At 42.6% G+C, this 25,730-nt stretch overlaps 1 protein-coding gene across 1 annotated transcript in view; it reads left to right on the top strand.

Annotated features, from left to right (window-relative positions):
• Window positions 1–24,373, top strand: part of il12rb1 (interleukin 12 receptor subunit beta 1) — a 32,966-nt gene extending 8,593 nt beyond the window's left edge. The window contains exons 6-15 of the mRNA XM_062960207.1: window positions 1,544–1,654; window positions 1,745–1,827; window positions 2,480–2,696; window positions 3,235–3,405; window positions 6,663–6,767; window positions 8,323–8,484; window positions 10,550–10,696; window positions 12,707–12,803; window positions 19,201–19,285; window positions 23,774–24,373. Of these exons, the coding sequence (XP_062816277.1) occupies window positions 1,544–1,654; window positions 1,745–1,827; window positions 2,480–2,696; window positions 3,235–3,405; window positions 6,663–6,767; window positions 8,323–8,484; window positions 10,550–10,696; window positions 12,707–12,803; window positions 19,201–19,285; window positions 23,774–24,046 (1,451 nt within the window). The 3' untranslated portion in view covers window positions 24,047–24,373. The remainder of the gene's footprint in view (window positions 1–1,543; window positions 1,655–1,744; window positions 1,828–2,479; window positions 2,697–3,234; window positions 3,406–6,662; window positions 6,768–8,322; window positions 8,485–10,549; window positions 10,697–12,706; window positions 12,804–19,200; window positions 19,286–23,773) is intronic.
• Window positions 24,374–25,730: the final 1,357 nt, after the last annotated feature.

Genomic DNA, 25,730 nt, shown 5'->3' with positions numbered 1-25,730 from the left:
AAAACCGCACTACAAACTAGAGCAGAATCAGTACAAGAAAACCGCACTACAAACTAGAGCTGACAGCTGGCACCACAAAACACTGCATGGAAAGTTCCTTGACAAAATTGAAGGAAAAGCTGAGAAGGAGAAGACCTGGCTCTGGCTCACGAATGGGACCCTGAAGAAGGAGACAGAAGGCCTGATCCTTGCAGCCCAGGAGCAAGACATCAGGACAAAGGCAATTAATAATAATAATAATAATAATAATAATAATAATAATAATAATAATAATAATAATAATAATAATAATAGAAGACCTGGTTCTGGCTCACGAATGGGACCCTGAAGAAGGAGACAGAAGGCCTGATCCTTGCAGCCCAGGAGCAAGACATCAGGACAAAGGCAATTAATAATAATAATAATAATAATAATAATAATAATAATAATAATAATAATAATAATAATAGAAGACCTGGCTCTGGCTCACGAATGGGACCCTGAAGAAGGAGACAGAAGGCCTGATCCTTGCAGCCCAGGAGCAAGACATCAGGACAAAGGCCATTCAGGCCAAGATCGAAAAATCAGCTGATGACCCAAAATGCAGACTGTGCAAAGAAACCGACGAAACCATTGATCATATCCTCAGCTGCTGTAAGAAAATCACACAGACAGACTACAAACAGAGGCACAACTATGTGGCCCAAATGATCCATTGGAACTCATGCCTCAAGTCCCACCTCCCAGCAGCAAAGAACTGGTGGGATCACAAACCTGCAAAAGTCTTGGAAAATGAGCACACAAAGATACTGTGGGACTTCCGAATCCAGACTGACAAAGTTCTGGAACACAACACACCAGACATCACAGTTGTGGAAAAGAAAAAGGTTTGGATCATGGATGTTGCCATCCCAGGTGACAGTCGCATTGACGAAAAACAACAGGAAAAACTCAGCCGCTATCAGGACCTCAACACTGAACTTCAAAGACTCTGGCAGAAACCAGTACAGGTGGTCCCGGTGGGTGCCGTGCCAAAAGATCTCAGCTGGCGTTTGGAAACAATAGACATTGACAAAATCACGATCTGCCCACTGGAAAAGGCCACCCTACTGGGATCTGCCGCATCATCCAAAAATACATCACACAGTCCTAGACACTTGGGAAGTGTTCAACTTGTGATTTTGTGATATGAAATCCAGCGTATCTATTTCATTTGCTGTGTCATAATAAAATAATAATAATAATAACAATAATAATAATAATAATTGTTGTGCCAGCTGTCATCTCTAGTTTGTAGTGCAGTTTTCTTCTACTGATTCTTTGTCTGCTGTGCTTTGAGGAGTTTCACACAGTCCTAGACACTTGGGAAGTGTTCGACTTGTGATTCTGTGAAACGAAATCCAACATATCTATCTTGTTTGCTGTGTCATAATATCATTAATATTATTAATAAATTATTATTATTATTATTATCATTATTATTATTATTATTGTTATTATTATTAATGTATGGCCTCAATGCTGAAGTGGATGAAGCCTGAAGCCAAGTCCCTTTCCCTTCCAGTGCTGTGTTTCCTGGATGAGGACGTTCCGTACGAGGTGCAGGCCCGCCACCGGATCTCCCACTGGAGCAGCCCTTGGAGCAAGTGGAGCGCAGCCGTGACCGTGCCACGAGGTGGGTGAGCCAAGGGGCACCCAGAGGGCACCTAGACCCACCTCGTTCCCCCGTTTTGGCATTAAACACATGCTGCTCGGTCTTTTTCAGCCATCGCCAGAAGTCCGACGGTGAATCTCACGGCGGGACGGCTGCGAGGAGATGGGACGAGGAACGTCACTCTGGAATGGGAGGTAACAGAGGTTGATAATAATAATAATAATAATAATAAAACTTTATTTATACCCCGCCACCATCTTTATTTATACCCCGCCACCAGGTTGATACATGGAGCCTCCAGGCTCAGGAGCAGTCTGCCTATCTTTTATGGCGATCTTCCACGTGGATGCAGAGGACCCTAGTCCCCACCTTTGCATCCATCGTGGAAGCGTCTGATTGGCCCGGGAGCGGCAGCCATTTTAGGCTGCGCTAGGCTCCCATTCAAGGTAGGTTGCAGGAAAAAAAATTTTTTTTAATATATTTTAAAAAATTTTGGAGGGGGGAAAATTTAACGAAACATTAAGACACATTTAGAGAATGGGCCAACGATGGTACATTGCCGGTTGCGTCTCGGAACGCGGTTCAAAAAGCGAGAACAATCCGAAATAATTCCGATATAAGAATCAAAATGATTTTTTGGACAACCCTACTATCTATCTATCTGTCTATCTATCCTGGACGAGGACGTTCCATACGAGGTGCAGGCCCGCCACCGGATCTCCCACTGGAGCAGCCTTTGGAGCGAGAACAATCCAAAATAATTCCGATATAAGAATCAAAATTATTTTTTGGACAACCCTACTATCTATCTGTCTATCTGTCTGGCCCTTTCTTTCTCTCCCGCAGAGGCTGGGCCCTGATTACGGAGAGGTCAACTTCACCCTGACGTTTGACCTGCTGCACTGCCGGGGGTGTGTGACCGACTGGGTGACCACAGTGAGCGGCCGGACCTCATTCGAGGCTGACCTTTCGGGCGCCGCGTACAACATCTCCCTGCAGGCCGCCAACAAGGCCGGAGGCGCACCGGTCAGCTCAGTTCTGCTCCCTCCGGCCCGAGAGGCAGGTACGTGATCCTGTCCATGGCCAAATCTGTTAATGTGGTATTTGTGAGTTGTTAGTGTTTAAATGCAATTTGTGCCATGCTTGTATTGCAACTGATTGCATCATCCAGAATGTACCATAGTGTGGAAAGAGTTAATGGCCAAGAAGCTATGATGTCCTTGATGTGTGGCTGGAACTAGGGAGTATCCAGACACAAGTGTTTGTGCATAACGATTGCATCAGTTCAGTTCTGTTCAGTTGAGTTCTGTCTGCCTAGAGTTCAAGTCAAGTTCTGTTGGAGAACAGAACAGCCCTGTGTTCGTCTGTCGTCTGCAAGTCTGTTTGTGTTGATTATTGCTGCATACAGTAAAACTTTGTAAATAGTTTTACCAACGTCTCTGAGTGTCTCTTCGTTCTGCGTTCCACTGCTTCCATCCAACCACTGCTGCGCTGCTAATACAGTAGAGTCTCACTCTAGAGGTCTGCTCTAGAATCCGGACACGGTTGTTTGGTTTCCGAGGCTGTTCCCCATTCTCATTGTATGTGGTTTCGGACACCAGGTCCCATTGTGTTGAACGTCAGCGTCTCCGGCCCACGCTTCACGGCTCGCTGGCGAGCCCCGTTGGATGCAATCGCCTTCTGCTTTGAGAGCCATGCGCTGGGAGAATCCCCTCCGGAGACCCCGTGCACCGACCAGTATTTGGAGGCCGGGAACGTCTACGAGAATTTGGGTGAGTCGTAGAATCATAGATTTGTGTATGTATATATACTAGCTGTGCCCGGCCACGCGTTGCTGTGGCTAGGACTTACTTTTTCTTTTCTTTTTGTTGTATAAACGTAGAGGCATGGATTAGAGGTTATGCTGTCAATTTTCGAGGTTGTGGGGCATTTAGTTTAGTTGTTTTGTCCAGTGCCATGATTCCATTACCTTTATTTATATATATATAGATAATAATAATAATATGAATAGTATATGTATGTATGTACTTTTTCTTTTCTTTTTGTTGTATGAACATAGAGGCATGGATGAGAGGTTGTGCTGTCAATTTTCGAGGTTGTGGGGCATTTAGTTTAGTTGTTTTGTCCGGTGCCATGATTCCATTACCCTTTTATATATATATAGATAATAATAATAATATTAATAGTATATGTATGTATGTACTTTTTCTCTTTTTTTGTTGTATGAACGTAGAGGCATGGATGAGAGGTTGTGCTGTCAATTTTCGAGGTTGTGGGGCATTTAGTTTAGTTGTTTTGTCCGGTGCCATGATTCCATTACCCTTTTATATATATATATATAGATAGATAATAATAATAATATGAATAGTATATGTATGTATGTACTTTTTCTTTTCTTTTTGTTGTATGAACGTAGAGGCGTGGATGAGAGGTTGTACTGTCAATTTTTGAGGTTGTGGGGCGTTTAGTTTAGTTGTTTTGTCCGGTGCCATGATTCCATTACCTTTATTTATATATATATCCGATGTCCGATCAATGAAAAAAATGTTTCAATTCTCGTTTCTAAAGTAGGGGGCGCTGGCGCTTCGATATAGAAAATATTTCCTATTTTTTCACCCAAAAATTTCCGAAAATTCATAATGATTCTAAATGTTTCTAAAATGGGGGACGCGCATGCGCAATCGCTACACACCGGTCTTGTATGGCAAACTTCCATGTGGAAGAACGTTAGCCCCCACCTTTGCGTCCATCGTGGAAGCTTCTAATTGGCTGGGGAGAGGCAGCCATGTTAGGCTGCGCTAAGCTCCCATTCAAGGTAGGTTGCAGAAACAATTTTTTTTAATATTTTTAAAAATATATTTAAATTTTTTTGGGGGGGGGGAATTAACGAAACATTAAGAGACAATTAGAGAATGGGCCAACAATGGTTCGAATTACATTGCTGGTTGCGCTGTGAGACAATGTCTCGGAATGCGTATCAAAAAGCGAGAACAACTCAAAATAATTCCGATATACGATTCAAAATGATTTTTGGACATGTCTAATATATATGTCCAAAATATACATGTCCAAAAATCATTTTGAATCGTATATCGGAATTATTTTGAGTATATATATATATATAGGAGTATATATATATATAGGAATTATTTTGAGTATATATATATATAGGAGTAATTGTGTTCGTTCCTCCCACTAAACAACAAAAGTACAAGCCCCAGAACCTAGAAATTTGGCAGCACAACCCACCATCCTAATTAGAGGGAGAGAAATAATTGTTTTTATCCAATTGCTGCCAGTTAGAAGGCTAAGCTCCGCCCACTTGGTCTCCTCGCAACCCATTCAGCCGAGTGTTAATAAAAGAATAAAAAATAAAATAAATACAAATAATACAATAAAAATAATAATAAAAACTAAAAAATTAATACAATAAAATACTATAATAACAAAATAACTAAAAATAATACAACAAAATAATAAAACATAATAAATAAAAAGATAAGTTACAATAAAATTTAAAAAATACAAATAACGTCAAATAAAAATTCCACAACAATTTTTAACCAATACCACCACCACTTTGCCACAGCAACGCGTGGCCGGGCACAGCTAGTCTATATATATATATATATACACACACAGTAGAGTCTCACTTATCCAAGCTAAACGGGCCGGCAGAAGCTTGGATAAGCGAATATCTTGGATAATAAGGAGGGATTAAGGAAAAGCCTATTAAACATCAAATTAGGTTATGATTTTACAAATTAAGCACCAAAACATCATGTTATACAACAAATTTGACAGAAAAAGTAGTTCAATACGCAGTAATGTTATGTAGTAATTACTGTATTTACGAATTTAGCACCAAAATATCATGATGTATTGAAAACATTGACTACAAAAATGCGTTGGATAATCCAGAACGTTGGATAAGCGAGACTCTACTGTACATGTGTGTGTTTGTGATAAATGTATTAATATATTATTCAATATATGGAATGATTGAATAATCATATTAATATATCATTAAATATTCTATATATGTATATGTATATATATTAAATATACCATTAAATATATTAAATATATGGAATGATCAAATAATCATAAATATAATACATGTATAATATTAAATATATTATATATCTCATTAAATATATTAAAATATCATATATCTACTTAATGATAGTAATCATGATAATAAATAGATATAGAAGGGACCTCTAAAGGCCATCTAGACCAACCTTCCTTATTTGCATTCAAATAAGGTGGGAAAGCACTATCAAAGCATCCCTGATAGATGTCCATCCAGACTCAATAATAATAATAATAATAATAATAATAATAATAATAATAATAATAATAATAATAGAGTTGAAAGGGACCTCTATAGGCCATCTAGACCAACCTTCCTTATTTGCATTCAAATAAGGTGGGAAAGCACCATCAAAGCATCCCTGATAGATGTCCATCCAGACTCAATAATAATAATAATAATAATAATAATAATAATAATAATAATAATAATAGAGTTGAAAGGGACCTCTATAGGCCATCTAGACCAACCTTCCTTATTTGCATTCAAATAAGGTGGGAAAGCACCATCAAAGCATCCCTGATAGATGTCCATCCAGACTCAATAATAATAATAATAATAATAATAATAATAATAATAATAATAATAATAATAGAGTTGAAAGGGACCTCTATAGGCCATCTAGACCAACCTTCCTTATTTGCATTCAAATAAGGTGGGAAAGCACCATCAAAGCATCCCTGATAGATGTCCATCCAGACTCAATAATAATAATAATAATAATAATAATAATAATAATAATAATAATAATAGAGTTGAAAGGGACCTCTATAGGCCATCTAGTCCAACCGCTTTCTGCCTTCATGTGGGAAGAGCAGCATCAAAACCATCTCGACAGATGGCCATCCAGCCTCAATAATAATAACACTAATACTATGGGGAACGCCAGGCGAGTCACACTGTCTCAGCCTCTCCTCCGCTTCCGCTTTGCAGGGACGTTGCAGCCCAACCAGTGTTACCACCTGGCTGTCCACGGCGTGGCCGAAGACTCCGGCCGCTGGTCCACTTTCGAGTCCGTCCACGTTTTTCATCGGAACGGTGAGTCTGAATAAAAAGCAGTAAAGAAAGCGATCATCCAAACGCAAAGGCAGTCCGGAGAATATAGTTCAAAGTCTCCAATATAGCAAATCAATCCTGAAAACAGGGCAGCATGAACTTCAGAACTCAATCCAGGCAAGAGCAAATGGAAGAATATTTTTCCAAGAGCATAGACAAGACAGGAACTCGTTTCCAAAACCAACGTTGCTTCGTCTGAAATCTTTCCCCATTTCTCCCTATTTAACCATGCTTAAGAAAACATTCCTCTGACCTTGAGTTCCCACACGTTTATCAGCTATCCTAAGAGAACGCCTGGGATGATGAACTCTTAACCTTAAACCTTGTATCCCTATCTAAGGAAGACTCCTCTGACTCACTGCCAGAGACACCTGGGACTTGTTGATGTTCTGATGTTCTAAATCCTGTGAAAGGTCACCTTTATCACTGGCTTCTGCTTCACTGCTAGTCTGTGGCCTCTCTAACAGAGCCTTCAACATTTCCCTCATCAACATTGCCATGGTCACTTTTGAGTCCGTCCACGTTTTTCATCGGAACGGTGAGTTCCGGAGGGTCCGGCTGCATGCAAAAAGTTGACCGAACTTGCAAAACTTTGCAGGAATTTGATAAATAACAACAACAACAACAAATAGGTGTAAAATTATGACTGTTAATTTGTGGCTTTATATAGTAGTAGTACTAGTAATATGTACAATTACTACTATTAATGGGTGGTTTCATATAATAATTGTTGCACCTCATCACTGATTCACCTTGCTCTTGACACACGCTCCACCACAACAGACTTGGTTTAAATAGTTTATTTATAAAAGATAGCAAAGTCTGAATAAAAAGCAGTAAAGAAAGCAATCATCCAAATATAGTTCAAAGTCTCCAATATAGCAAATCAATCCTGAAAACAAGGTAGCATGAACTTCAGAACACAATCCAAAATCAAAGATCCAGGCATGAGCAAATGGAAGAATACTTTTCCAAGAGCATAGACAAGACAGGAACTCGTTTCCAAAACCAACGTTGCTTCAGAACACAATCCAAAATGCAAGATCCAGGCATGAGCAAAAGCAAGAATACTTTCCCAAGAGCATAGACAAGACAGGAACTCTGCTTCCAAAACCAATGTCTGAAATTTTTCCCCGTTTCTCCCTTATTTAACCATGCTTACAGGCTAAGAAAGCATTCCTCTGACCTTGAGTTCCCACACATTTATCAGCTATCCTAAGAGAATGCCTGGGACGATGAACTCTTAACCTTAAACCTTGTATCTAAGGAAGACTCCTCTGACTCGCTGCCAGAGACACCTGGGACTTGTTGATGTTCTGATGTTCTAAATCCTGTGAAAGGTCACCTTTCTCACTGGCTTCTGCTTCACTGCTCGTCTGTGGCCTCTCTAACAATTCAGAGCCTTCAACATTTCCCTCATCAACATTGCCATGGTCAGCCTGCATAGACCCAAATCCCCCTTCATCATCAGACTCAACCACAATAATAATAATAATCATAATAATTATCATCATTATCTTGTGTTTCTTCTGTACAGCTTCCCTGGAGGTCCCCGTGCGCCTGGAGGTGCTGAGTGCGGGGTCACATTGGGCCCGGGTCCGCTGGGAGCCCCCCCGCGCCCTGTCCGGATGCCCCGGGGCCGCCAAGAAGTACATCCTCTGTTGCCGGAAAGATGGGGAGCCCCAGACAGAGACCGCCTGTGAGTGGGCCGCATGGGCAGAAGCAATGCTCACAATATTAGAATGGCCTCCAATGTTGATATTATTATTATTATTATTATTATTATTATTATTATTATTATTATTATTATTATTATGACACAGCAAACAGAATGCATATGCTGGATTTCGTATCACAAAATCCCAAGTCGAACACTTCCCAAGTGTCTAGGACTGTGTGATGTATATTATTATTATTATTATGACACATCAAACAAGATAGATCTGCTGGATTTCGTATCACAAAATCACAAAATCACTTCCCAAGCGTTTAAGACTGTGTGATGTATTTTCGGATGATGCGTGCAGATCCCAGCAGGGTGGCCTTTTGCAGTTGGCAGATCGTGATTTTGTCAATGTCTATTGTTTCCAAATGCCGGCTGAGATCTTTTGGCACGGCACCCAGTGTGCCCATCACCACCGGGACCACCTGCACTGGTTTCTGCCAGAGTCTTTGAAGTTCAGGCTTGAGGTCCTGAGAGCGGCTGAGTTTTTCCTGTTGTTTTCTGTCAATGCGACTCTCACCTGGGATGGCGACATCAATGATCCAAACCTTTTTCTTTTCCACAACTGTGATGTCTGGTGTGTTGTGTTCCAGAACTTTGTCAGTCTGGATTCGGAAGTCCCACAGTATCTTTGCATGTTCATTTTCCAAGACTTCTGCAGGTTTGTGATCCCACCAGTTCTTTCCTGCTCTGAGGTGGGACTTGAGGCATAAGTTCCAATGGATCATTTGGGCCACATAGTTGTACCTCTGTTTGTAGTCTGTCTGTGCAATTTTCTTACAGCAGCTGAGGATATGATAAATGGTTTCGTCGGTTTCCTTGCACAGTCTGCATTTTGGGTCATCAGCTGATTTTTCGATCTTGGCCTGAATTGCCTTTGTCCTGATGTCTTGCTCCTGGGCTGCAAGGATCAGGCCTTCTGTCTCCTTCTTCAGGGTCCCATTCGTGAGCCAGAGTCAGGTCTTCTATTATTATTATTATTATTATTATTATTATTATTATTATTATTATTATTATTAATAATGGCCTTTGTCCTGATGTCTTGCTCCTGGGTTGCAAGGATCAGGCCTTCTGTCTCCTTCTTCAGGGTCCCATTCGTGAGCCAGAGCCAGGTCTTCTCCTTATCAGCTTTTCCTTCAATTTTGTCAAGGAACTTTCCATGCAATGTTTTGTGGTGCCAGCTGTCAGCTCTAGTTTGTAGTGCGGTTTTCTCGTGCTGATTCTGCTCTAGTTTGTAGTGCGGTTTTCTTGTACTGATTCTGCTCTAGTTTGTAGTGCGGGTTTCTCGTACTGATTCTGCTGTAGTTTGTAGTGCGGGTTTCTCGTACTGATTCTGCTCTAGTTTGTAGTGCGGTTTTCTCGTACTGATTCTGCTCTAGTTTGTAGTGCGGTTTTCTTGTACTGATTCTGCTCTAGTTTGTAGTGCGGTTTTCTCGTACTGATTCTGCTCTAGTTTGTAGTGCGGTTTTCTTGTACTTATTCTGCTCTAGTTTGTAGTGCAGTTTTCTCGTACTGATTCTGCTCTAGTTTGTAGTGCGGTTTTCTTGTACTGATTCTGCTCTAGTTTGTAGTGCAGTTTTCTCGTACTGATTCTGCTCTAGTTTGTAGTGCGGTTTTCTTGTACTGATTCTGCTCTAGTTTGTAGTGCAGTTTTCTCGTACTGATTCTGCTCTAGTTTGTAGTGCGGTTTTCTTGTACTGATTCTGCTCTAGTTTGTAGTGCGGTCTTCTCGTACTGATTCTGCTCTAGTTTGTAGTGCAGTTTTCTCGTACTGATTCTGCTCTAGTTTGTAGTGCGGTTTTCTCGTACTGATTCTGCTCTAGTTTGTAGTGCGGTTTTCTTGTACTGATTCTGCTCTAGTTTGTAGTGCGGTTTTCTCGTACTGATTCTGCTCTAGTTTGTAGTGCGGTTTTCTCGTACTGATTCTTTGTCTGCTGTGTTTTGAGGAGTTTCTGATTTTTGACTTCAATCAAAGCAGGTTTAATCAAATAATAATAATAATAATAATAATTATTATTATTATTATTCCTTCCCTCCCCAGACTACGAGGCCAACGCTTCCAGCAGGGAGCTCACCTTCCGGGACCTGGACCCGCAGGCGGCCTACCTGGCAGGGGTGTGGGTTTCCACGGGCGAGGAGGAGGAAGAGCCCACCTGCCAGCCCCACGTCCTCTTTGCAACCCTTCCAGGTTGTATCCCCTATTGTTTATTTATTCATTTATTTACAGTATTTATATCCTGCTCTTCTTTCTCAGGGCGGATCGCAATGCACATACACATGGCAAACATCCGATGCCGTTATTAGACGTACGACATATATAGACAGACACAGAGGCAATTTAACATTTTCCAGCTCCCGGCTTCCTGAGGGTATTCTCTATGCGGCCACAGGGGGCGCTGCCGCTTCACCATCCACTTGTGACACCGAGTCCTTGGTGGAGTGCTTCCTCATTCCTTTCCGCACCCACGCTGCTGGAAGGTTTTATGGTGTCGTAAACTAGTTAAATTAGCCTCCCCGCATAAAGCGGTACCTAAATTTCCTACTCGACAGATGCAACTGTCTTTTGAGCTGCATAGGTTAATAACGAGCTAGACTATTAATGGTCAGAAGCTCACTCAGACCCAAACTGGCTTCGAACTCATGACCTCTTCGGTCAGTAGTGATTTATTGCAGCTGGCTACTAACCAGCTGCGCCACAGCCCGGCCCTTTATCCAGTCCCAATCGGTCTGTTTGTGGGGAATCTCCTTTTGGACATAACTAACAAGGGTTATGGGCCCAGCGCACTGCGTGACTCGTAAATTGGCAAATTAGGAGACTGCAGGCTTTCATGGCCGGGATCACAGGATTGTTGTGTGTTTTCCGGGCTATATGGCCATGTTCCAGAAGCATTCTCTCCTGACGTTTCGCCCCCATCTATGGCAGGCATCCTCAGAGGTTGTGAGGAATATATCTCCATGTTCCAGAAGCATTCTCTCCTGACGTTTCGCCCACATCTATGGCAGGCATCCTCTGAGGTTGTGAGGAATATATCTCCATGTCCCAGAAGCATTCTCTCCTGACGTTTCGCCCCCATCTATGGCAGGCATCCTCTGAGGTTGTGAGGAATATATCTCCATGTTCCAGAAGCATTCTCTCCTGACGTTTCGCCCCCATCTATGGCAGGCATCCTCTGAGGTTGTGAGGAATATATCTCCATGTCCCAGAAGCATTCTCTCCTGACGTTTCGCCCACATCTATGGCAGGCATCCTCTGAGGTTGTGAGGAATATATCTCCATGTCCCAGAAGCATTCTCTCCTGACGTTTCGCCCCCATCGATGGCAGGCCTCCTCAGAGGTTGTGAGGAATATATCTCCATGTTCCAGAAGCATTCTCTCCTGACGTTTCGCCCCCATCTATGGCAGGCATCCTCAGAGTTTGTGAGGAATATATCTCCATGTTCCAGAAGCATTCTCTCCTGACGTTTCGCCCCCATCTATGGCAGGCATCCTCAGAGGTTGTGAGGAATATATCTCCATGTTCCAGAAGCATTCTCTCCTGACGTTTCACCCACATCTATGGCAGGCCTCCTCAGAGTTTGTGAGGAATATATCTCCATGTTCCAGAAGCATTCTCTCCTGACGTTTCACCCACATCTATGGCAGGCCTCCTCAGAGGCTGTGAGGAATATATCTCCATGTCCCAGAAGCATTCTCTCCTGACGTTTCGCCCACATTTATGGCAGGCATCCTCAGAGGTTGTGAGGAATATATCTCCATGTTCCAGAAGCATTCTCTCCTGACGTTTCGCCCACATCTATGGCAGGCCTCCTCAGAGGCTGTGAGGAATATATCTCCATGTTCCAGAAGCATTCTCTCCTGACGTTTCGCCCCATCTATGGCAGGCATCCTCAGAGGTTGTGAGGAATATATCTCCATGTTCCAGAAGCATTCTCTCCTGACGTTTCGCCCCCATCTATGGCAGGCATCCTCTGAGGTTGTGAGAGATGCAACTGTCTTTCGAGTTGCTTAGGTCAACAGTGAGCTAGGCTATTAATGGTCGGGAGCTCAATCCGACCCAGGCTGGATTCGAACTCATGATTTATTGCAGCTGGCTACTAACCAGCTGCACCACTTTTAATTACTTATTATTATTATTATTATTATTCCAATATTCCTTCCCCACTTCCCTAAAACTACGTCTCCCTTTTTCTTCGCCAGACTCTCAGCAGACGGCGCTGGCCTTGAGCTTCCTCTCTTTGGGGATCTTCGTTGCCTTCCTGATGGCAGCCGGCGGGTTTCACTTCAGCAAAAAGAGGTGAGTGATAATATTACTAATAATTCATTATTATTATTATTATTATTATTATTTTATTATGTCACAGCAAACAAGATAGATATGCTGGATTTCGTATCGCAAAATCACAAGTCAGACACTTCCCAAGTGTCTAGGACTGTGATGTATTATTATTATTATTATTATTATTATTATTATTATTATTATTATTATTATTATTGTAACACAGCAAACAAGATAGAAATGCTGGATTTCGTATCACAAAACCACAAGTCGAACACTTCCCAAGTCCCACAGTATCTTTGCGTGCTCATTTTCCAAGACTTTTGCAGGTTTGTGATCCCACCAGTTCTTTGCTGCTGGGAGGTGGGACTTGAGGCAGAAGTTCCAATGAATCATTTGGGCCACACAGTTGTGCCTCTGTTTGTAGTCTGTCTGTGCGATTTTCTTACAGCAGCTGAGGATATGATCCATGGTTTCGTCGGTTTCCTTGCACAGTCTGCATTTTGGGTCATCAGCTGATTTTTCGATCTTGGCCTGAATGGCCTTTGTCCTGATGTCTTGCTCCTGGGCTGCAAGGATCAGGCCTTCTGTCTCCTTCTTCAGGGTCCCATTCGTGAGCCAGAGCCAGGTCTTCTCCTTGTCAGCTTTTCCTTCAATTTTGTCAAGGAACTTTCCATGCAATGTTTTGTTGTGCCAGCTGTCAGCTCTAGTTTGTAGTGCGGTTTTCTTGTACTGGTTTTTTGTCTGCTGTGTTTTGAGGAGTTTCTGATTTTTGACTTCAATCAAAGCAGGTTCTTCACTTTGTTTGACATATTCTGCCAGGGCATTTTCTTCTTCTTTGACTGCTTGCTTTACTTGTAAGACCAGTTATTATTATTATTATTATTATTATTATTATTATTATTATTATTATTTTATTATGTCACAGCAAACAAGATAGATATGCTGGATTTCGTATCACAAAATCACAAGTCAGACACTTCCCAAGTGTCTAGGACTGTGTGATGTATTTTCCAAGACTTTTGCAGGTTTGTGATCCCACCAGTTCTTTCCTGCTGGGAGGTGGTAATTGAGGCATAAGTTTCAGTGAATCATTTGGGCCACATAGTTGTGCCTCTGTTTGTAGTCTGTCTGTGCTTTTCCTTCAATTTTGTCAAGGAACTTTCCATGCAATGTTTTGTTGTGCCAGCTGTCAGCTCTAGTTTGTAGTGCGGTTTTCTTGTACTGGTATTATTATTATTATTATTATTATTATTATTATTATTATTATTATCAGCTTTTCCTTCAATTTTGTCAAGGAACTTTCCATGCAATGTTTTGTTGTGCCAGCTGTCAGCTCTAGTTTGTAGTGCGGTTTTCTTGTACTGGTATTATTATTATTATTATTATTATTATTATTATTATCAGCTTTTCCTTCAATTTTGTCAAGGAACTTTCCATGCAATGTTTTGTTGTGCCAGCTGTCAGCTCTAGTTTGTAGTGCGGTTTTCTTGTACTGGTATTATTATTATTATTATTATTATTATTATCAGCTTTTCCTTCAATTTTGTCAAGGAACTTTCCATGCAATGTTTTGTTGTGCCAGCTGTCAGCTCTAGTTTGTAGTGCGGTTTTCTTGTACTGGTTTATTATTATTATTATTATTATTATTATTATTATTATTATTATTTATCGAGGTCCTGCATTGTGCATGTGACAGGGCTCAGGCTGCATTGTAGTCTCCTAATATTATAGATAAGGAAAGGAACCCCCAAAGGCCATCTAGATGGTCTTGTAAAGTCATAGATAAGTCAAGGGAACCCCAAAGGCCATCTAGATGGTCTTGTAAGGTCATAGGTAAGTCAAGAGACCCCCAAAGGCCATCTAGATGGTCTCATAAGACCATAGATAAAGAAAGAGACCCCTCTTTGTGATATTATATTTTTTTCTCAGGAGAAAGCGATGAGTTTTAGTTTCAAATGCAGCTGACAGATCTACAAAGACAGCTCCTGTAATCTGTTGCCTTTCAAGTACAAGAGTAGCATCAAAAACCAGGAATAAATCAACAACATGAGATTCAGGAACATGAGCAACAGGAAATATGGAACTAGAAATCCCTTAACAGGCTTGACCTGTCAAGAGATGTATCCTCAAGAACCAACGCTGACCAGACTGGTGAAAAAGCCTTCTGGTCTTGCTAATATAGACAGAAAATCGTATCTTCTCCCCTGAGAAACTTATAAGGACACGTGTATTGACCTTCACAAACTCTGCTGAGCTGCCCTGTGTTGACAAAAGGCAAACCTCCTATCTATCTGCTCATTAGACTATCCACCTGGAATCTCCTCCTCTGAGCTCATCTCTGCTTCTGACCTTGCTTCACTAGCGAACTGGCCATCAAAAAGAACGACCCAAACAATGACCAATATCCGGTCAGCCTCACATCAATACCAGGCAAAATTCTGGAAAAGATCATTAAGGAAGTGGTCTGCGAACACTTAGAAACAATTGCTAATAGTCAACACGGATTTACCAAAAACAAGTCATGCCAGACTCATCTGATCTCTTTTTTCGATAGAGTTACGAGTTGGGTCGATACAGGGAATGCCGTGGATGTAGCGTACCTGGAGTTCAGTAAGGCCTTCGACAAAGTCCCCCACGACCTTCTGGCAAGGAAACTAGTCAAATGTGGGCTAGACAAAACGACGGTGAGGTGGATCTGGAATTGGCTAAGCGAACGAACCCAAAGGGTGATTCTCACCAATGCGTCGTCTTCATCATGGAAAGAAGTGACAAGTGGAGTGCCACAAGCAGGGCTCCGTCCTGGGCCCGGTTCTGTTCAGGATCTTTATTAACGACTTAGACCAGGGGTCCCCAAACTAAGGCCCGGGGGCCGGATGCGGCCCTCCGAGGTCATTTACCTGGCCCCCGCCCTCAGTTTTATAATACAATATATTGTATATACATATAATATTGATAATAATATTATAATGTAATACAATATAACACTAATAATAATACCATATAATAATATTAATTATATATTCTATATTACATATAATATTACTAATAATATTACAGTATAGTGGTATAGTTCAATATAGTAATATATAATGCTAATATTGTGCTAGGCTAATAATATAATATATTATATGTACATATAATATTGATAATAATATTATAATGTAATACACTATAACACTAATAATAATACCATATAATAATATTAACTATATATTCTATATTACATATAATATTACTAATAATATTACAGTATAGTGGTATAGTTCAATATAGTAATATATAATGCTAATATTGTGCTAGGCTAATAATATAATATATTGTATGTACATATAATTTGTAAGCCACTCTGAGTCCCCTTTGGGGTGAGAAGGGTGTGATACAAATGTAGTAAACAAATGCAGTAAATAATAAATAAATAAATAAATTTTAGACTTGTGTGCCTTCAAGTCATTTCAGACTTTGGGCGAGCCTAACAACAACAACAACAACAACAACAACAACAACCCTAATTAACTTGACTATCTCATTAGCCAGAAGCAGGACCACACTTCCCATTGAAAACCTGATAAATGTATGTTGGTTAAAATTGTTTTTATTTTTAAATATTGTATTGTTCTTTCGTTGTTGTTGTTGTTGTTTTTGCACTACAAATAAGACATGTGCAGTGTGCATCGGAATTTGTTTGTATTTTTTTTCAAATGATAATCCGGCCCCTCAACAGTCAGAAGGATTGTGGACCGGCCCTCGGCTTCAAAAGTTTGAGGACCCCTGACTTAGACGAAGGGTTAGAAGGCACGATCATCAAGTTTGCAGACGACACCAAACTGGGAGGGAGAGCCAACACTCCAGAAGACAGGAGCAGAATTCAAAACGATCTTGACAGACTAGAGAGATGATTGGCCGAAACTCACAAAATGAAGTTCAACAGGGACAAATGCAAGAGACTTCACTTCGGCAGAAAAAATGGAAATCAAAGATACAGAATGGGGGACGAGGCCTGGCTTGAGAGCAGTGTGTGCGAAAAAGACCTTGGAGTCCTCGTGGGGAGGAAGGGGAACATGAGCCAGGAATGTGATGCAGCAGCTAAAAAAGCCAACGGGATTCTGTCCTGCATCAAGAGGGGAATAGCGTCTAGATCCAGGGAAGTCCTGCTCCCCCTCTTTCTATTCTGCCTTGGTCAGACCACGTTACCTGGAATCACACTGGGTCCAATTCTGGGCACCACAGTTGAAGGGAGATGTTGACAAGCTGGAAAGCGTCCAGAGGAGGGAGACTCAAATGATCAAAGGTCTGGAGAACAAGCCCTATGAGGAGCAGCTTAAAGAGCTGGGCATGTTTAGCCTGCAGAAGAGAAGGCTGAGAGGAGACATGATAGCCAGGTACAAATACGTGAAGGGAAGTCCTAGGGAGGAGGGAGGGAGCTTGTTTTCTGCTGCCCTGGAGACTTGGACACAAGGGAACAAGGGCTTCAAACGACAGGAAAGGAAGGAGATTCCGTCTGAACATCAGGAAGAACTTCCTCACTGTGAGAAGGGCTGTTCACCAGTGGAACTCTCTCCCCGGGGCCGTGGTGGAGGCTCCTTCCTTGGAGGCTTTGAAGCAGAGGCTGGATGGCCATCTGTCGGGGGTGCTTTGAATGCGATTTCCTGCTTCTTAGCAAGGGGTTGGACTAGATGGCCCATGTGGTCTCTTCCAACTCTACTATTCTATGATTCTATTGGTGTTGGTGTTGGTGATGATGGTGATGCTAATGGAGGTGGTGGTGATGGTGATGGTGGTGATAATGGAGATGAAGATGGTATTGGTGATGATGTTGATGTTGGTGATGATGGAGATGGTGGTGATGGAGATGGTGATGGAGATGAAGATGGAGATGGTATTGGTGATGATGTTGGTGTTGGAGATGATGGTGATGGTGATGGTAATGGAGATGGTGATGGAGATGGAGATGGGGATGGAGATGGAGATGGGGATGGAGATGGAGATGAAGATGGAGATGGTATTGGTGATGATGTTGATGTTGGTGATGATGGTGATGGTAATGGAGATAATGGTGATGGTGATGGAGATGGAGATGGAGATGGGGATGGAGATGGAGATGGTATTGGTGATGATGTTGGTGTTGGTGATGATGGTGATGGTAATGGAGATAATGGTGATGGTGATGGTGATGGAGATGGAGATGGAGATGGAGATGGGGATGGAGATGGAGATGGTATTGGTGATGATGTTGATGTTGGTGATGATGGTGATGGTAATGGAGATAATGGTGATGGTGATGGAGATGGTGATGGAGATGGAGATGGGGATGGAGATGGAGATGGTATTGGTGATGATGTTGGTGTTGGAGATATGATGGTGATGTTAATGGAGATGATGGTGATGGTGATGGAGATGAAGATGGAGATGGTATTGGTGATGATGTTGGTGTTGGAGATGATGGTGATGGTGATGGTAATGGAGATGGTGATGGAGATGGTGATGGAGATGGAGATGGGGATGGAGATGGAGATGGGGATGGAGATGGAGATGGTATTGGTGATGATGTTGGTGTTGGAGATATGATGGTGATGTTAATGGAGATGATGGTGATGGTGATGGAGATGAAGATGGAGATGGTATTGGTGATGATGTTGGTGTTGGAGATGATGGTGATGGTGATGGTAATGGAGATGGTGATGGAGATGGAGATGGGGATGGAGATGGAGATGGGGATGGAGATGGAGATGAAGATGGAGATGGTATTGGTGATGATGTTGATGTTGGTGATGATGGTGATGGTAATGGAGATAATGGTGATGGTGATGGAGATGGTGATGGAGATGGAGATGGGGATGGAGATGGAGATGGTATTGGTGATGATGTTGGTGTTGGAGATATGATGGTGATGTTAATGGAGATGATGGTGATGGTGATGGAGATGAAGATGGAGATGGTATTGGTGATGATGTTGGTGTTGGAGATGATGGTGATGGTAATGGAGATGGTGATGGAGATGGAGATGGAGATGGGGATGGAGATGGAGATGGGGATGGAGATGGAGATGGAGATGGTATTGGTGATGACTCTCTGCCCCGGGCCGTGGTGGAAGCTCCTTCTTTGGAGGCTTTTAAGCAGAGGCTGGATGGCCATCTGTCGGGGGTGCTTTGAATGCGATTTCCTGCTTCTTAGCAAGGGGTTGGACTGGATGGCCCATGAGGTCTCTCCCAACTCTACTATTCTATGATTCTATGATTGTATGATCAGACAGGGACCACTCAGTTTCAGGACTTAAAATCTCTTGCTGGTCTGCAGACCCAGAATCCCCAGCAAACATCAAGCTACAGGTCCAGAATCAGGTGCAGGCACAATCAAAGGCTGACCTATGGCATTGATATAGGATATATTGATATTAATCCTGCTTTTCCTGCAGGATCTGGGCCTCCCTGTGGCCTCCGTTGCCGGATCCGAGTGGCACCGAAGCGGTCAAGATCCTGCCAGCATTGGGTCAAGGCCAGGTCAGCAAGCTATCTATCTATCTATCTATCTATCTATCTATCTATCTATCTATTTAAAAGAGTGATGGAATCCTGGCGACCACCAAAACAACAAAACTAAACCCCCCACAACCTCGAAAATTGACAACACAACCCATCATCCACGCCTCTAGGTTGATACAACAAAAAGAAAAATAAAGTCCTAATTAGAGGGAGAGGAATAATTGTTTTTATCCAATTGCTGCCAGTTAGAAGGCTAAGCTCCGCCCACTTGGTCTCCTAGCAACCCACTCAGCCCAGGGAACAGGCAGAGTTAGGCCTCACTTAGGCCTCTTCCACACTGCCTATAAAATACAAATTATCAGATTTTAACTGGATTACATGGCAGTGTAGACTCAAGGCCCTTCCACACAGCTATATAACCCATTTATAATCTTATATTATCTGCTTTAACTGAATTATATGGATTCCACACCTTTACCGTTTACCTTAACTACCACCAATTCCTCAATACTTTATTTCCCATACCACCATACTTCACAGCAACGCTTGGCCGGGCACAGCTAGTATGTATATATGGAAGATAAGAAACTGTGTCCAGATGGAAATATTAGAAATAATAATAATAATAATAATAATAATAATAATAATCTATATATATATATATAATAATCAGTCAACCGTGCATATAACTGACCTGTGAGACCAGGTTTGCAATAAGGCATGAATGGATATGTATTATTATTGTTGTTGTTGTTGTTATTATTAATTTGTGGTTGTTCCATTGTCTGTGGAGATATAGAGATTGTGTGATTTGTCGACTCTGGAACACACCACATATTAGTGTCCAGGCCTGTAGCGAGGGGGCGGTTTTAGGGGTTCAACCCCCCCCCCCCCGAAATTTTTCAGGTTATTAAAAAAACCTGGTTTACTCATGAATTTTAACTGGTTAACCAAATCCCCATGCTAAGTCTATGAGACACAAAACATTAAGAGTCCCTCCAGGCACTATTTCAAGCAGATATTGACAAGTTTGTAGCGGGGAGAGGTGTGTGCTAGGGGTTCAAACCCCCCCCCCCCCCGAAATTTTTCAGGTTATTAAAAAAACCTGGTTTACTCATGAATTTTAACTGGTTAACCAAATCCCCATGCTAAGTCTATGAGACACAAAACATTAAGAGTCCCTCCAGGCACTATTTCAAGCAGATATTGACAAGTTTGTAGCGGGGAGAGGTGTGTGCTAGGGGTTCAAACCCCCCCCCCCCCCCGAAATTTTTCAGGTTATTAAAAAAACCTGGTTTACTCATGAATTTTAACTGGTTAACCAAATCCCCATGCTAAGTCTATGAGACACAAAACATTAAGAGTCCCTCCAGGCACTATTTCAAGCAGATATTGACAGGTTTGTAGCGGGGAGAGGTGTGTGCTAGGGGTTCAACCCCCCCCCCCCCCCGAAATTTTTCAGGTTATTAAAAAAACCTGGTTTACTCATGAATTTTAACTGGTTAACCAAATCCCCATGCTAAGTCTATGAGACACAAAACATTAAGAGTCCCTCCAGGCACTATTTCAAGCAGATATTGACAAGTTTGTAGTGGGGAGAGGTGTGTGCTAGGGGTTCAACCCCCCCCCCCCCCAAAATTTTCAAAACCCCTCCCGAAATTTTTTTCTGGCTACGGCCCTGTTAGTGTCCATATGAGAAGCAATCCGTGTCGAGATGTAAACCGCAGAATTCTAAAGACTACCTGAGTGTAAATATAGATAGATAGAGAGAGAGAGAGAGAGAGAGAGACAGATGGATGAATATAGATCTCTTTCTTTCTCCACTCTCCCCACTCTCTTCCAGTTTTGCCTCAGCCCTCACCATATCCATGCACCCTTCTCCTCCTTCCTGAAACGGTTCTTTGTAGTACAGTGGCTGTTGCTTGTTTGTCCAGCAGATGGCGCTGTTTGTGAACCTAAACATGCTTTTACCTGTCTCAGGTGTGGCAGGTGTGTAATAGTAGGTTTTTGGATACCTTAAAACATCCACCAGTTCAATTGCTACGTTGTGTCCAGATTTTGAAGCAATCGGTGAAATAGATTGAGAGATATGAAGTCCCTCACAAACTGACATGCTGTTTGTGAACCTAAGCATGGTTTTACCTATCTCAGGTGTGACAGGTGTGTAATAGTAAGATTGTGGATACTTTAAAACACCTGCCAGTTTGATTGCTACATTGTGTCCAGGATTTCGAAGCAGTCAGTAAAGTAGTTTGGGAGATATGAAGTCCCTCACAAACTGACATGCTGTTTGTGAACCTAAGCATAGTTTTACCTATCTCAGGTGTGACAGGTGTGTAATAGTAGGGTTTTGGATACCTTAAAACATCCACCAGTTCAATTGCTACGTTGTGTCCAGATTTTGAAGCAATCGGTGAAGTAGTTTGGGAGATATGCGGTACCTCACAAACGGACATGCTGTCTGTGAACCTAAGTATAGTTTTACCTATCTCAGGTGTGACAGGTGTGTGATGGTAGGTATATGAATATCTTAAAACACCTGCCAGCTCAATTGCTACATTGTGTCCAGATTTCAAAGCAATCAGTGAAGTAGTTTGAGAGATATGAAGTCCCTCACAAACAGGCATTCTGTTTCTAAACTTAAGCATAATTTTACTTGTCTCAGGTAGGAGCCTATACATATATAATAATATAATACAAATAAAATGCATAATAATAATATAAAACTAATATAATAACAATAACATATAACATATTATATATAATATAATACATAATAATATATAACAATATATTAATATATAATATTAATATAATATTATAATATACTAGCTTTGCCCGGCCATGCGTTGCTGTGGCTTATGGGAATCCTTTGTTGGCCAGGTCGAATAGCAGTGAATAGCCTTGCAGTCTCAAAGCCTGGCCGTTTTCTGGAGTAGCTGGAGCTTTTTGTTGTATGAACGTAGAGGCATGGATGAGGGGTTGTGCTGCCAAGTTTAGTGTTTCTGGGATGTGTAGTTTTGTTGTTTTGTCCTAGGCCGAAACGTCACTACCCTTTTATATATATAGATTACAATAAGTCTCAGAATATAATATATGTAATAATAATAAATGTAATAATAACAATAATAATAATAATAATAATAATAATAATAATAATAATAATAATTGGAGCCTCCAGTGGCCTAGTGGATAAAAGCCTCGTGACTTGAAGGTTGGGTTGCTGACCTGAAGGCTGCCAGGTTCGAATCCCACCTGGGGAGAGTGCGGATGAGTTCCCTCTATCAGCTCCAGCTCGGGACATGAGAGAAGCCTCCCACAAGGATAGTAAAACATCAAAACATCCGGGCAACGTCCCCTGGGCAACATCCTTGCAGACGGCCAATTCTCTCACTCCAGAAGCAACTCCGGTTGCTCCTGACACGGAAAAAAAAAACTTTTCTCAGGTGTGACAGGTATGTAATAATAGGTTTGTGAACACCCGCCAGTTCAATTGCTACGTTGTGTCCAGATTTCGAAGTAATCGGTGAAGTAGTTTGGGAGATTATGAAGTCCCTCACAAACTAACATACTGTTTGTGAACCTAAGCATAGTTTTACCTATCTCAGGTGTGACAGGTGTGTAATGGTAGGTTTGTGCATACTTTAAAACACCCACCAGTTCGATTGCTACGTTGTGTCCAGATTTTGAAGCAATCAATGAAGTAGTTTGAGAGATATGAAGTCCCTCACAAACTAACATGCTGTTTGTGAACCTAAGCATAGCTTTACCTATCTCAGGTGTGACAGGTGTGTAATAGTAGGTTTGTGGATACCTTAAAACATCCACCAGTTCGATTGCTACGTTGTGTCCAGATTTTGAAATAATTGGTGAAGTAGTTTGGGAGAGATGAGGTCCCTCACAAACGGCCATTACATTTTTATTTATATAGATTATTAGACATGTCCAAAAAATCGTTTTGAATCGTATATCGGAATTATTTTGGATTGTTCTCGCTTTTTGATACGCATTCCGAGACATTTTCTCACAGCGCAACCAGCAATGTCATTCGAACCATTGTTGGCCCATTCTCTAATTGTCTCTTAATGTTTCGTTAATTCCCTCCCCCCCCCAAAAAAAATTTTTAATATATTTTTTAAAATATTTTTTTTTTAAAATTGTTTCTGCAACCTAACATGGCTGCTGCTCCCCGGCCAATCAGAAGCTTCCACGATGGATGCAAAGGTGGGGGCTAACGTCCTCTACGTCCACATGGAAGATTGCCATACAAGCCCAGTGTGTAGCGATTGCGCATGCGCGTCCGTCATTTTAGAAACATTTAGAATCATTACGAATTTTCGGAAATATCCGAAATTTTTGGGTGAAAAAAATCGGAAATACTTTCTATATCGAAGCGCCAGCGCCCCCTACTTTAGAAACGAGAATTGAAACATTTTTTTCATCGATCGGACATGCCTATAGATTATGATTATCATTGTTGTTTTGTTGTTGTTTTGCTTCTCCCAGATGCACCGTCCCTGGGTAATGCCCTTGGAAGCCCGTGACCCCCCGGAGCCTTTCGTAGTGGTGAAAGGAGAAGGAGGAGAAGAAGGAGAAGGAGGAGACGGAGGGGGAGAAGAAAAGAGGCCCTTGGAGAAGGGTGTCCTTCTGGAAGAGGCCCCCGCTCCCCCGGAGTACAAGTCCCAGGGCCTTCCTCTCCTGGGCCCCCCCGAGGAAGAGGAAGGGGGAGAAGGGCCCCCCAATGTGGGCAACGAGGGGCCCCAAGCGGACCTTGGCTGAATGTGGCCCACAAACGCTTCTCTCGATCTGTGGAACCCCCCGCCGCAGGATCATCAATCTCCAGGGACTCCTGGATGGACACTCCCCCCCTGCCTCGTTTGACCAGAATTGTTTTTTTTTTATGATGATGAGGAGAAGGATGACTTTGTCAGCGTGGGGGTCAGGGTGCGAGCCGGGTGGGTTTCTTCAAACTCCGTCAATCATCTTCTCCAGCACCCTGACGAATTGGTTGCAATCGGCTGCCTCGCCAATTCCTGTTCAATGTCAGACTCAAAGACATCTCTAGTCTAAAGTCCAAACATTTATTTATTAAACATTTATCTATAATACATGTTTACAAAGCATTGCAAAAGCCATCGCTCTGAGCTGGCATCCTTCTCTAGCCTCTCGCCTCGGCAAGCACAGCTCAACACACACAGAGAGATAAGAAAACACATTCCTCAGTCCGGAGGAAGTTCTGACCTCCAAAGGCCGGAAACCAGGCCCCATAGGTCATAGCGGTCACAACAGGCTGTCAGTCAAAACTGGCCTGCTGTTAATTAAAACGTGTTCAATGCCCTGGATTCGTATTCGTTCCTTTGTGGTTTCCAGTTTCGGGAAACAGTCGGAAGGAGACCCCGCCCACCATCCCGATTCCCTTTCCGTCCCCATGACTTCACAGGGGGCCAATCCACCTGGCAACATACACATCCCACAACCTCATGGAGGGCCACTTTGCCAAACAGTAACAGGGGGCCACTTCACCTAGCGGCAGACAATTGCCGTGACATCACGGAGGGCCACTTCACCTAGCGACCACCACTGCCCAGCAACAGGCAAATCCCCCCCACAGCATCACATAGAGCCATGTCGCCTAGCAACAATCACAGAGGGCCACTTCACCCAGAAACAGACAAAAACCCATGACAACACATGGGGTCACTTCACCTAGCAACCATAGAGAGGGCCACTTCCACTACTAACCACAGAGAGGGTCACTGCACCCAGCAACAGAGAAAAACCCATAACACATGGGGTCACTTCACCTCGCAACCATGAAAGAGAGCCACTTCTCCTAGTAACCATAGAGAGGGCCACTTCACCCAGCAATGGGCAAACTCCCCTTAGCACCACCACATCGGGCCAAAAAAACCCCTACAGCATCACAAAGGGCCACCTCACCTAGCAACCACCACAGAGGGCCACTTCGCTCAGCAACAGGCAAAAAACCCCGCAGTATCACAGAGGGCCACTTCACCCAGTAACAGGCAAATCCCTGCAGCATCACAGGTGGCCACTTCACCAGACGCTGCTCACGGGACACTGTGGGTCAAGATCTCTCCGGCCGCCCCCTTGACCAGAGAGGCAGGCGGCTGGAGTGAGCCAAGCCTCCCACCCCATGGCCTGAGACGCCCACTCGGATTGGCTGCCTGGTCGATGACATCACAGTCTCCGGCCACGAGGTCACATTCCGCCCGCCGTCCGGTCACCGTAGAGCGGCCTGGAACGAAGGAAGACCACCTTCAAGGGCCACCACGTTGACCCCCGACTTCAATGACCACCGTTGGGATCCCTGACTTATTAGATGACCACCTTGACCCCCAACCTCGTAGATCTTGACCCTTAACATATTAGACCCTCACCTTGACCCCTAACTTCAAAGACCCCCATCTTGACCCCTGGCTCATTAGATCCCCATCTTGAC

Source organism: Anolis carolinensis, unplaced genomic scaffold (assembly GCF_035594765.1).
Source record: "Anolis carolinensis isolate JA03-04 unplaced genomic scaffold, rAnoCar3.1.pri scaffold_7, whole genome shotgun sequence".
Taxonomy (NCBI): Eukaryota; Metazoa; Chordata; class Lepidosauria; order Squamata; family Dactyloidae; genus Anolis; species Anolis carolinensis.
Note: the sequence above shows the minus strand (reverse complement) of the source record. Positions and strands in the feature narration are given on the sequence as shown.